General features: G+C 36.1%; 1 protein-coding gene across 1 annotated transcript in view; it reads left to right on the forward strand.

Annotated features, from left to right (window-relative positions):
- The window catches only part of Zswim5 (zinc finger SWIM-type containing 5), a 184,569-nt gene that overhangs the window by 124,851 nt on the left and 46,798 nt on the right, over window positions 1–12,920 (forward strand). Inside the window, exon 2 of the mRNA XM_076862828.1 lies at window positions 4,874–5,230. Coding sequence (XP_076718943.1) covers window positions 4,874–5,230 — 357 coding nt within the window. The remainder of the gene's footprint in view (window positions 1–4,873; window positions 5,231–12,920) is intronic.

Below are 12,920 nucleotides of genomic sequence, written 5' to 3' on the forward strand. Positions count from 1 at the left end.
GTAGAAGAGGGAGAGAGATTAATATTTATTTCAAGGAATTGGCCTGTTTGAAGTCTGAAATCTGTAGAGTGGACGGGAAACTTTTGTGCTCTGATGTTGCAGTCTTTTGGTTTGTTCTTAATCTACATGATTGCTTTTTTTTTTTTCCTTTAATCTACACTACTGCATTTTTTTCTCTGATGTTGCAGTCTTGAGGCAGAATTTATTCTTTCTCTTCAGAAATCTGTTTTGCTTCTAAGGTCTTTCAGTTCATTGGATGAGGCCCACCCACACTATTGAGGATTTAGTCAGACAAATTTCCTTTGTAGGTGTGGTTAACACCTACAATATACCTGCATATCAAAACCTAAAGTAGCTGGGTGTGGTGGCGCATGCCTGTAATCCCAGCCTCAAAATCACCCTCAGCGGAAAAATATAAGGGGGAGAAATGAATTACAGTAGAGGGGGTAGAGAGAGAAGAGGGGAGGGGAGGGGGGAGGGGGGATAGTAGAGGATAGGAAAGGCAGCAGAATACAACAGACACCAGAATGGCAATATGTAAATCAATTGTTGTGCAAATGATGTGATTCTGCAATCTGTATATGGGGTAAAAATGGGAGCGCATATCCCACTTGAATCAAAGTGTGAAATATGATATATCAAGAACTATGTAATGTTTTGAACAACCTACAATAAAAATTAATTAAAAAAAAAAAAATCACCCTCAGCAATTTAGTGAGGCACTTAGCAACTCAAGGAGACCCTGTCTCTAAATATAAAAAAAGGCTGGGGATGTGGCTCCCTGGTTAAGCACCCCTGGGTTCAATCCTCAGTATCAAAACAAACAAACAAACAAACAAACAAAAAACCTAGAGTAGTGTTTTAATAGCTATGTACTATAACCTAGTCAGATCAATACATACAACTAACCATCATACTATCAGTTCATAAAACTCTGATAATTAAATGAATTAATGTGTACATAGCATTCAGAACTGATCCTAACACATATGAGGCACTCATAAAGGAAAAGTAACAGAGCTTTGCTGCCTGTTGATGATAGATGAATGGATAAAGAAATTATGATGTATATGCACAATGGAATATTACTCAGCCATAAAGAAGAATGACTTTATGACATTTGTCAATAAATGGTTAGACTGGAGACTATCATGCTAAATGAAATACCCCAATACTAATAAAACCAAAGGTCAGATATTCTCTCTGATATGTGGATGCTAACCCACAACAAGGGGGTAGAGAAGAAAATAAAAGTTCAGTGGATTAGGCAAAGGGGAATGAAGGGAAGGGAGGGAGGATAGGAATTAGAATGACAGTGGAATGAATCTGATATAACTTTCCTATGTACATATATGAATACACTGCAGTGAATCTCAACATTGTGTACATCCACAAGAACTGGGATCCTAATTAGAATAAGATATGTTCCATGCTTGTATAAATATATCAAAATAGATTTTACTGTCGTGTATAACTAAAAAGGACAAATAAGATAAAAATAAATTTCAAAAAGAGCTTCGTTGCATAAAATCAGCTAATATTTATTAAGTACCTATATTAGGCAGAGTTTTGGGCCCAACATGGTGAGAGATTGAGTGGTAATCACTGTAGAATCATAATCTGTCTGCACTTAGAGTGATCCTTAATGTGCATCTAGACAAACCTCATTCTAAAAATGAGAAGGGTGATTCATAATATTTTTTCCACCCAACTTGAGTATTTTTTTAATATTTATTTTTTAGTTGTAGTTGTGGCGTTGAGGATCAAACCCAGGGCCTCGCATGCACAAGGCAAGCGCTCTACCACTGAGCCACAACCCCAACCTGAGGTGTTTTTTTTAAAGTAGTGGTTGTGTTAGTCAACTTCACAATCATATAAGGAAATACCTGAAGCAATTAACTTCTAGAGAAAAGATCTGTTTTGGACTGTAGTTCTGGAGGTGCCAAGATCAAGTGGCCCCATGGTTTTAGGCCTCTAGCAAGAGCAATATATCATAGTAGGAGTGTGTGGAAGAGTGAAGCAGGTGGCATCACTATACAAGATCTTAAACTATATAGCAGAGCAATAGTAACAAAACCAGCATGATATTGGCACCAAAACAGACTGGTAGACCAATGATACAGAATAAAGGACACAGAGACTAACCCACAAGATTACAATTATCTTATATTAGTCAAAGGTGCCCAAAACATGCATTGGAGAATAGATAGCCTCTTCAACAAATGGTGCTGGGAAAACTGGAAATCCATATGCAACAAAATGAACTTAAACCCCTATCTCTCACTAAGCACAAAACTCAAAGTGGATCAAGGACCTAGGAATTAAATCAGAGACTCTGCGTCTTATAGAAGAAAAAGTAGGCCCTAATCTTCATCATGTGGAATTAGGCCCCAACTTCTTTAATAAGACTCCTATAGCACAAGAATTAAAACTAAGAATAAGTAAATGGGACACATTCTAGCTAAAACCAAGAATAAGTAAATGGGATACATTCTAGCAATATGTGAGGTGAATAGAAAGCCTACATCCTGGGAGCAAAATTTTACCCCTCACACATCAGATAGAGCACTAATCTCTAGAGCATATAAAGAACTCAAAAAGCTAAGCACCAAAAACACAACCCAATCAATAAATGGGCCAAGAACCTGAACAGACACTTTTCAGAAGAGGATATACAATCAACAACAAATGTATGAAAAAAATGTTGATCATCTCTAGCAATTAGAGAAATGCAAATCAAAACTACTCTAAGAGATCATCTCACTCCCATCAGAATGGCAGCTGTTATGAAGACAAACAACAATAAGTGTTGGTGAGGATGTGGGGAAAAAGGCACACTCATACATTGCTGGTAGGACTGCAAATTGGTGCAGCCAATATGGAAAGCAGTATGGAGATTTCTTGGAAATCTGGGAATGGAACCACCATTTGACACAGCTATCCCTCTCCTTGGTCTATACCCAAAGGACTTAAAATCAGCATACTACAGGGACACAGCCACATCAATGTTTATAGCAGCACAATTCACAGTAGCTAAACTGTGGAGCCAACCTAGATGCCCTTCAGTGGATGAATGGATTAAAAAAATGTGGCATATATACACAATGGAACTGTGATGAACTGTGATGTTGGTCAGATCTGACTCTAATCCTACATCTACCACTTGCTAAAGTTTTGGACAAATTACTTAAACTTTCTGAGCCTCACTTTACATACTTTTAAGATAAGGAAAATAATGACTTCTTAAGGTTGTCGTGATGTTACATTACATACACAAAACAGTTCTGGAATGTAGTAGGTTCTTAACAAATCCTTGTTTTTTGTTACCACCCCGAGGCATGAAAGTCCTATACCTAAGGTCTTATTAAACTTTTGTTGAATAACTGAATGATTAAATGAATGCATATTCTTGTCAGAAGAATTTTACATATATATGTATATATACACATCATATAAACCATAAACAAATAATATTATAGAATGTATTGCTATTAGTTTTACTTTTTTCAGTTTAGTTGTAACTTAAAAACATATTCTGTCTGCCTGTCGAAGTTATTGGTGCTTTGTGTCTATTGAGTAGAGATGGAATTCTAAGTAGTTTCACTGCACCAGTCTCTGCCTTCCATATCTTAGAAGGTTTTTTTTTTTTTAAAGAGAGAGGAGAGAGAGAGAGAGAGAGAGAGAGAGAGAGAGAGAGAGAGAGAGAGAGAATTTTTAATATTTATTTTTTAGTTTTTGGCGGACACAACATCTTTGTTTGTATGTGGTGTTGAGGATTGAACCCAGGCCGCACGCATGTCAGGCAAGCACGCTACCACTTGAGCCACATCCCCAGCCCTCTTAGAAGGTTTTTTTGCCTTTAAGATATTCCATGTGGTCACCATTTTGGAATTGTATTTTTTTTTTCCCCAGTACTGGGTATGAACCCAGAGGAACTTTACCACTCAGCTACATCTGAGAGCTTTAATTTTTTATTTTGAGACAGGGTCTTGCTAAGGTGTTGAGGCTGGCCTTGAACTTGTGATTCTCTTGCCTCAGCCTACCCAGTAGATAGAATTACATGTGTGCACCCTCACACCCATCACTTGTATGGTTTAAGGAATAAATGTCGTCCTTGATCATCCTCCTGTCCTTCCTTGTGGCATTCTTTTCGTTTCACTTTCATTTATAGCATTCCCTTTAGATTTTACTGATACTAATTGTAGACTTAACTTTACCTACCACTTAGAGCTCAAAATCTACTATTGGAAATTCTTATGGGGTTTCCTTGTTTATATTTGTGACAATTTAGAAGCTATGAACACTCCCCCCCAGAAAAATGTACATATGGACAGGTGGGATAGAATATACCTATAATCCCTGAAACTTGGGAGGGTAAGGTAGGAGGATTGCAAGTTTGAGGCCAGCCTCAGCAACTTAGCAAGACCCTAAACAACTTAGTGAGACCATGTCTCAAAAATAAAAAGGGCTGAGGATGTGACCCAGTGCTAAAGCACCCCTGGGCTTCATCCTCAAATTCCAAAACTAAATAAACATTTCAGAAAAAATAAAATTTAAAAATTTAACAAAGTACAGTTTGTCTTCACTTATCACCATTTCTCCTTTAACTCTGTAGAAAGTACAAGTGTACAAACAAAAGTTCTTATATTAGTTTAGGAGGTTTGTGGACTCCTTTTCTAGATTGTGTGTTTCTTCAGAGCAATTCCTGAGTTTTATTGACCTCTGTGTCTATTGCAAGCCTACACCACACATAAGAGATACTCATTAAATTGTTTGTGAATTGATGAAAGTAAGACTCTTATTTTCTTACTATAGAATCTCTAAACAGGAATTTCTTTTTTTTTGTTTTTTGTTTTTTGTTTTGTTTCCTTAGGCTTTCATCTGAGTGGCACAGTAACTGAGCCACCCACTGCTTCTGAACCAGCAGTGACTTACAAAGTCGCAATCAGTTTTGACCGATGCAAAATCACTTCAGTGACATGTGGCTGTGGGAATAAGGACATATTCTACTGTGCTCATGTGGTAGCACTCTCACTCTACAGGATCCGGAAGCCAGACCAAGTCAAATTGCGTCTTCCTATCTCGGAAACCCTTTTCCAGATGAATAGGGACCAGCTACAGAAGTTTATTCAATATTTAATCACGGCACACCACACTGAAGTTCTTCCTACTGCACAAAAGCTGGCAGATGAGATTCTGTCCTCCAACTCAGAAATCAACCAAGTGAATGGTAATTGTATAACATTTTCCTTGCTAAAAATGGTTATTTTCACCACCATTGTCACTAAGCAACCCTCTTTTCTGTACCATAGTGCTTTACTGTATTTTTAGAGGTTGGGATATTTCTGCAATTGTAGTCATTTAACCTTACAGTTCATTCTGTCCAAAAACTCTGTGTTTAATTCATAGTTTCTTAAAGCAGTCAAATTGTAACATCCTTGTATGCATATATAGAGGGCAAAAGACTGGAAGGAAATTCATGATAATATTAACAATGGTAATCTATGGATATTAGAATTATAGGTATGGTTTTTAATGCTGTAGTGTAATTTCTATAATAAGTGTATGTTATTTTTATAATTTAATAAGAACATTTATGTTTAAGAATGAAAAAAATGGTTCCTTAGATTTAATAATTCTCTCAGGACTAGTCTCACTAGACAGGCTGATGTTAACCTGGTGCCTCAACCCATACAATGATTTGTCTCATAATGATTTATAAAAGACATCCTTTCCAAATTTGTCTTCACTTATCACCATTTCTCCTTTAACTCTATGAAAAATTCAGAATATAAATATTATTTAGTTTGTAGACCCACGTTACCATTTACTAGAAGGTAAGTAGTTTCTCACCTACATTTTTTTTCTTTTAATTTTTTTTAAATGTAGATGGAAGCAATACATTTATTTTATTTATTTATTTTTATGTGGTGCTGAGGATCAAACCCAGTGCCTCACACATGCAAGGCAAGTGCTCTACCACTGAGCCACAACCCCAACCCTCATTCTCATCTATTTTTATGAAAAGGCTAAAATATTCTAACCAGTGAACCAGCATAGGGGCATTATAATTTTATTAAATCAAGAGCTTTTTAAAAAATCTTTCAGCTGGAATTTGAAGAACAGCTGAAGAAGCCAATTTTGAACTCCAGTCGTAGTTTATCTTGTTAAAATGATCTATGGTCTTGTTCGTTCATTCCTAAATACAGTCCCCTCCTCTGCTCTCTGAACTTTGAACATTGATATTTCTTATTTAGTCTCATTTTCTCTTTTTTTTTTTAACTTTTCATGATCACCATCTCAGATACATCCTTGACTTCAAATGTCGTCTTATACTATGACTCATAGATTTTATTTCCCCAGCCCAGATTTTCTGAGCTTTAGGCTTTATATCCACCTGATTGATCTTAGGATGTCTCTGTGATGTTAAACAATCCTAAGATCAACATATCTAAATGTGAATTTATGATAGTCTTCCCTAAACTTGCTTATTTTCCTGTATTTACTATCTCAATAATTAGCACTACTGTTTAGTTATTAGATTGTGATGGAAACCTCATAGTTAACCTTAGCATCTTTCTTTCCTATATTTCACGTGCATTCCACTGCAAGATCTGTTAATTTTACCCCTTAAATATATTTCATCATTTTCTACTTTTATTGATATTGTTGTCACCTTAAATTAATCAGTCTCTCATCTAGATCGCCATGTAGCCTTCTGACTGGTCTTTCCATATCTATCGATGTTCCCTTCTGTTCCATTCTCTGTACACCATTCAAAGTAATTTTTCTGTAACTGCAGATATTGTGATATCATTTATCATTTAAAATCCTTTAGTGGCCTCATTTTTCTGGATGCATGATCTGGTTTTTGTCTTCATTTTCACATGATATTCTTTCTTTTTAAGGGAATATCTCCTTTCTGACCTCTCTTCCTATCCCATTCCACTTACAATGGTTATATTTAATGAACAGAATGACTTATGACTTAATGCTGTTTTCAGACAAAAAATATAGTATTTCCTCCTCTCTGTGCCAGACTAATTTCCATTTATTCCTCAGGTGTCATCTTAAATGAGACTTTCTCAAGGAAAGCCTCCTTTGACCCATCTTTCTTTCTACAGAAAAAAAAAAAAATGTGTACATATGGCAGATGAGGAAGTTGCTCAGTGGTAAAGTGTTTGCCTAGCATATGTGAGATCCTGGGTTCAAGCCCCAGCAATGCAAAATAAAGAAAGAAAGAAAAGTACACATGTGATCATTTACTTAACATCTCCCTCCCCAACTAGTCTATAAGCTCCATGAAAACAGGAACCTTATCAATTTTGTTTACCACTGGGTTCAACCTCAGGGCTACAAATGCCCCAAGTATACTGTTTACTGATCCCAAAGGAAGAACTTGGAAGACTCAGTGGAGAGGTTTTAGGCATTTTATTACTTACTCACTCTTTGGCAGCAGCAGACTGGGATACAGTGGAGGACCTCCCTGCACCTACAAGTAAGAACCTCAGTTATTGACTTACTCCCTTTTTTGCTGCAACCACCCATTTTGGCAGCTCGGTTTCTCCCCTCCTGGGTCCATTGTAGACCAATAAACAGTTACACTATTTACCTTTTTTTCTCTCCTATCAAATAAGCACATCTGGCTGGGCAGAGTGGCACCACCTGTAATCACAGCAATTGAGAGGCTAAGGCAGGAGGATCACAAGTTTGAGATCAGCCTCAGCAATTTAGTGAGACCTTGTCTCAAAAATAAAAAGGACTGGAAATGTGGCTCAGTGGTAAAGCACCTCTGGGTTCAGTCTTTAGTGTCTAAAATGAAATAAGCAAAACCTTCTGAAATTTTTCTGCTAGTGATTCTCAAGGGCTTTGTCTTATCCAATGGTACTAAATATTTATAAATTGTACCTTATTTCTTCCACAGGTACTGAAACTACCACCATGTGGGTCCCAAGTGTTCTTCACTTTTCTCCATGTCCCTTCACATCCTTAGAGGGTTATCATTCCATGCCTCCAAACCAGGCCTACTTCTTCAGGAAACTGAGTCCTAATCCTGCTTTTTCATATCCTATTGAATAACAGAAGGGTGAAAAATGGTATTCAAACCATCCTTGCACTCTGCTGCTGGTACACCATTGCTATTCTTTCCTTACCCCTGTCCTTAGTTCCAAGTTATTTAGAATTCCAGTCCTTGGTTTAACCTCATTTATTTCAGTTCTGTCTCTCTTGAGCTATTGAAAACCAGAATCCTTAGAGGCAAGACTTTACAATCTACATTTTAAACACAAACCCCAGATGATTATTCTATACATTAACATTTGAGAACACTGTTTATCCTCACTGTGAAAAGTGCATTATTCTGACTAACTTCATATTTTGTATAGTAGAGTAGTCCAAGAAAGAATGGGATAATGGGATTTGGCTCTTTTCATCAGTTTTGTACAAAGGGCCTGAAACCAACTGGTAGATCATGACAGTATACTACTGGAGACCAAATAGGTACAAGCTGGTAGTAAAGAGCTGAGGCTTTAGAGAGAGGTCAACATACAGATCCTGGCTTAGGTATATTCTGTATGTTAAGTTACTTACCCTATATAAACTTTAGTTTCTTCATTTTAAAACTAGTATAATAATACCACCTTGTTATGAAGTCAACAAAAATTAATTGACTACTACTATGAACCAGGCACTTTTCTACATGTTGCAAATATATCAGCAAACATAAATTTCTACCCTCAGAGAGCATACATTCTAATGGACATATGTATATAAAGAGTGCTTACCTTCTTGTCATATAGGAAGCATTAGTAAATGGCTATTAAAAAATACTTAAGGATAAGGGATTTGGCTTTACTGCTTTTGGAATATAGAAGAAGTATACATTATAGAATTTGCCAACCCAGAACTTATATCTAGATGGTCAGTGAGACATAGCTTTGCTCATTCTATAAATATTAACTCAATACTATAAATTCTATAAATGTTAACTTAGTACTATAATTAATCAGCACTGTGAGGTACAAAAATGAATCTGTTCTTTTAAATTTTCAATTTAGTTGGAAATATGAAAAATGTACTTTTTTTTTTTAGGCACCGAGGATTGAACCCATGGATGCTTAACTATTGAGCTGCACTCCAATGCCTTTTTTTAAAAAGTATTTTTTAGTTATACATGGACATGATATTTTAATTTTGTTTATTTATTTTTATGTGGTACTGAGAATTGAACACAGTGCCTTACATGTGAGAGACAAGCTTTCTGCCACTGAGCCACAACCCCAGCCCCCATCCCAACACTTTTTATTTTTTATTTTCAAACAGAGTCTTGATAAGTTGTTTAGGGCCCTAATAAATTGTGGAGACTGGCCTTGAACTTTCGATCCTCCTGTCTCAGCCTCCCAAGTCACTGGGATTACAGGCATGTGCTACCATACAATTTTAATACAATACAAAATGTAACAGAAATAATGAGTTCTATGAAGAGTGTTTTGCCTTTTTATACTGAATATAAGATGGGCATACTTTAGATAGATGGCAGTGAGTTATATGACTAATTTGGTGAGTGGGTAAAGAAAGAGCCTACCCTGTCAAGTGAACTAAGCAGTACATAAACCTCAGCAGTGTTAGCCTTGTCATGTACTTATAGTTTGTGTTTTTCAAACTGATTCTAGAGCTGAAACATTATCGACAGTGAGAATGGTTGACTTTTTTCTTTTTAATCAAAGGACAAGTTAGAGGGAATAGGAGGGAAGTGAAGGGGAAATAAAAGTAAAGTTGTAAGGATATAATGGTTGACTCCTAGGTACACTGTTTCTAGCTGAAACATAGCATAAGTGTAAGAAAAATATGACCAGAAATGAAAGATAAGGACAAAACTGAGGGCTTTGGATGCCAAGCTAAGGCACTGAGACTTAATTTAGTAAGTACGTCATTGAAGGCTTTTGACCAGTGAAGTGATACAATTAGAATTATGCTTAGAATAAAACATTTGAGGAAAAGTAGCATATAGTAGATACCATGCACTGGCAGATTATATGAGTTAATCATTTGTTGTGGAATGAGTGAATGTGAACCATCCTAATTCCCTAGAGAGTAAGATGCACTAAAAAAGCTTAGCAGAGGGGCTGGGGCTGTGGCTCAGCGGTAGAGCACTCACCTAACAGGGCCCTGGGTTCAATCCTCAGCACCACATAAATAAATAAAATAAAGGTAAAAAAATATAAGATATACAACTTGGTTTTAAAGAAAATAGCAGAAGAGTAACTTTGTTGTGCAAACCCAGATTTCATTTAAACAGGGTTCTGACATAGGAGAAACAAGGAAAAAATGTACTAACTGATTAAAATGTGTTATGTGTTTATACTCTATTGCATGACTACATTTATGGAGTGTTGACTTAGGGTCAGTCTCTTATTACTTGGAATCAATTTTCTAAAAACTTGTCAGAGGACTCTGTCTATAAGACAGTAAGAGAAGATTCAGTTTTCATTCCAAAAACTTTTCCAAAATGCCTGTCACAATACATGCTATAGTTGATGTAGTTATGGATTCAATTGTGAGCAAGGGGCTAACAACCTACTTGGGAAGAGGGCAGCTTATACGAATTGCATTAAATCTGTACAGAACTTTGAGTAGTACAGCCATTTTGATAATATTTATTCTGCCTATCCAGGAGCATGGGAGATCTTTTGAGCTATTGAAAACCAGAATCCTTAGAGGCAAGACTTTATAATCTACATTTTAAACACAAACCCCAGATGATTATTCTATTACATTAACATTTGAGAACACTGTTATCCTCACTGTGAAAAAAATGCATTATTCTGTCTAATTTCATATTTTGTATAATAGGGTAGTCCAAGAAAGAATGGACTACTCTGTAAATAGTATAATGAATCCATAACTGCATCAACTATAGCATGTATTGTGACAGGCATTTTGGAAAAGTTTTTGGAATGAAAATTGAATCTTCTCTCACTGTCTTATAGACAGAGTCCTGTGACAAGTTTTTTTTTTTTTAAAGAAAGAGTGAGAGAGAATTTTAATATTTATTTTTTTAGTATTTGGCGGACACAACATTCTTTGTTTGTATGTGGTGCTGAGGATCGAACCCGGGCCGCACGCATGCCAGGCGAGTGCGTTACCACTTGAGCCACATCCCCAACCCCATGTGACAAGTTTTTAGAAACCTGCTTCCAAGTAATAATAGACTGACTCTAAAAAGCAGCTTTATAGTGAATTTTTAAATAGTTTTTTATGTTTTAAGAAATAATTTTTTGTTTTAAAATACTACATAGAGGGGTTGGGGATGTGGCTCAAGCGGCAGCGCGCTCGCCTGGCATGCGTGCGGCCCGGGTTCGATCCTCAGCACCACATACAAACAAAGATGTTGTGTCCGCCAAAAATTGAAAAATAAATATTAAAAAATTCTCTCTCTCAAAAAAAAATATTACATAGACATTAAGACATATTTGAACTTATTAGAAGAGCAAACAGAAGAAAAAGTGTCAATTACTAGAAAAAAATATTCATCACTGTTTTCCTGTTGTGTTTTGAGAATACAAAGAAAAAACAAAGTCAGTTTCCCCTACCATACCCTCTGAACACAACACAGAATGCTTCTATGACCAAAAATGTGGGGATTTTCCTCCACACACTAATCAAACAATTCTTCAGCTGACACCTGATTGTCCTAACCAATTCAATTCTGAGAGTATCAACCTGAAGATAGCTAAGATGCTACAACTGATGTTCGAGTCCTTTCCCACCCCACTTCAGATGCCAATCATAGGTTGACACTATGAAGGCAGTTCTAAGGGGAAAGTTCATTGTATTGAGCTTATTCATTAAAAGAACAGAAAATCACCAAATAAATAACCTAACTTTACATCTCAAAGCCTTAGGAAAAAGAACAAATCGGCACCAAAAGCAGTAGAAGATGGGAAATAATAAAAATCTGAGCCAAAATTAATGAAATTGAAACCAAAAAATTAAAAAAAAATCAATGAAAAAAAAGTTGATTTTTTGAAAAAAATAAAATAGGTAAACCCTTAGCCAAACTAATGAATAAGAAGAGAAAATACACATACTAAAATTCACAATGAAAAAGGAAATACTACCATGGACACCACTGAAATACAGATGATAATCAGAAGCTGCTTTGAAAATCCATACTCCAATAAAATAGAAAATCTGAAAGTCATCAGATTTCTAGAGACATATTAATTACCCAACTTGAATCGAGGGGACATAAAAAATTTAAACAGATCAATTTCAAGCAATGAAATTGAAGATGCCATCAGAAGCCTGCTAACAAAGAAAAGCCCAGGACCAGATGGATTCTCAGTCAAGTTCTACAAGACCATCAAAGAAAAACTTATACCGGCACTTCTTAAATTATTCCATGAAATTGAAAAGGAGGGAACTCCAAACTCTATTATCTTCCTGATACCAGAACCAGAAAAGACAAAATATAGTCCACCATGAACAAGTGGGGTTCATTCCAAGGATACAAGGTTGGTTTAACATACAGAAATCAATAAATGTAACTCACCACATCAATAGACTTAAAGAATCACATGATTATTTCAATAGATGCAGAAAAGGCATTTGACAAAATTCAGCATCCACTCATGCTTGAAACACTAGAAAAACTAGTGATAGTAGGATCATACCTCAACATTATAAAAGCTATACACACTAAACCCAAGGCAAATCTAAATAGAGGAAAAACTCAAAGCATTCCCTCTAAAAACTGAAACAATACAGGGATGCCCTCATTTACCACTCCTATTCAACATAGTCCTCGAAACCCTAGCGAGAGCAATCAGACAAGAGAAAGAAATTAAAGGGATATAAATAGGAAAAGAAGGGCTAAACTATCCCTATTTGTCAACGACATGATTCATATTTAGAAGACC

Source organism: Callospermophilus lateralis, chromosome 7 (genome assembly GCF_048772815.1).
Source record: "Callospermophilus lateralis isolate mCalLat2 chromosome 7, mCalLat2.hap1, whole genome shotgun sequence".
NCBI classification, from domain to species: domain Eukaryota; kingdom Metazoa; phylum Chordata; class Mammalia; order Rodentia; family Sciuridae; genus Callospermophilus; species Callospermophilus lateralis.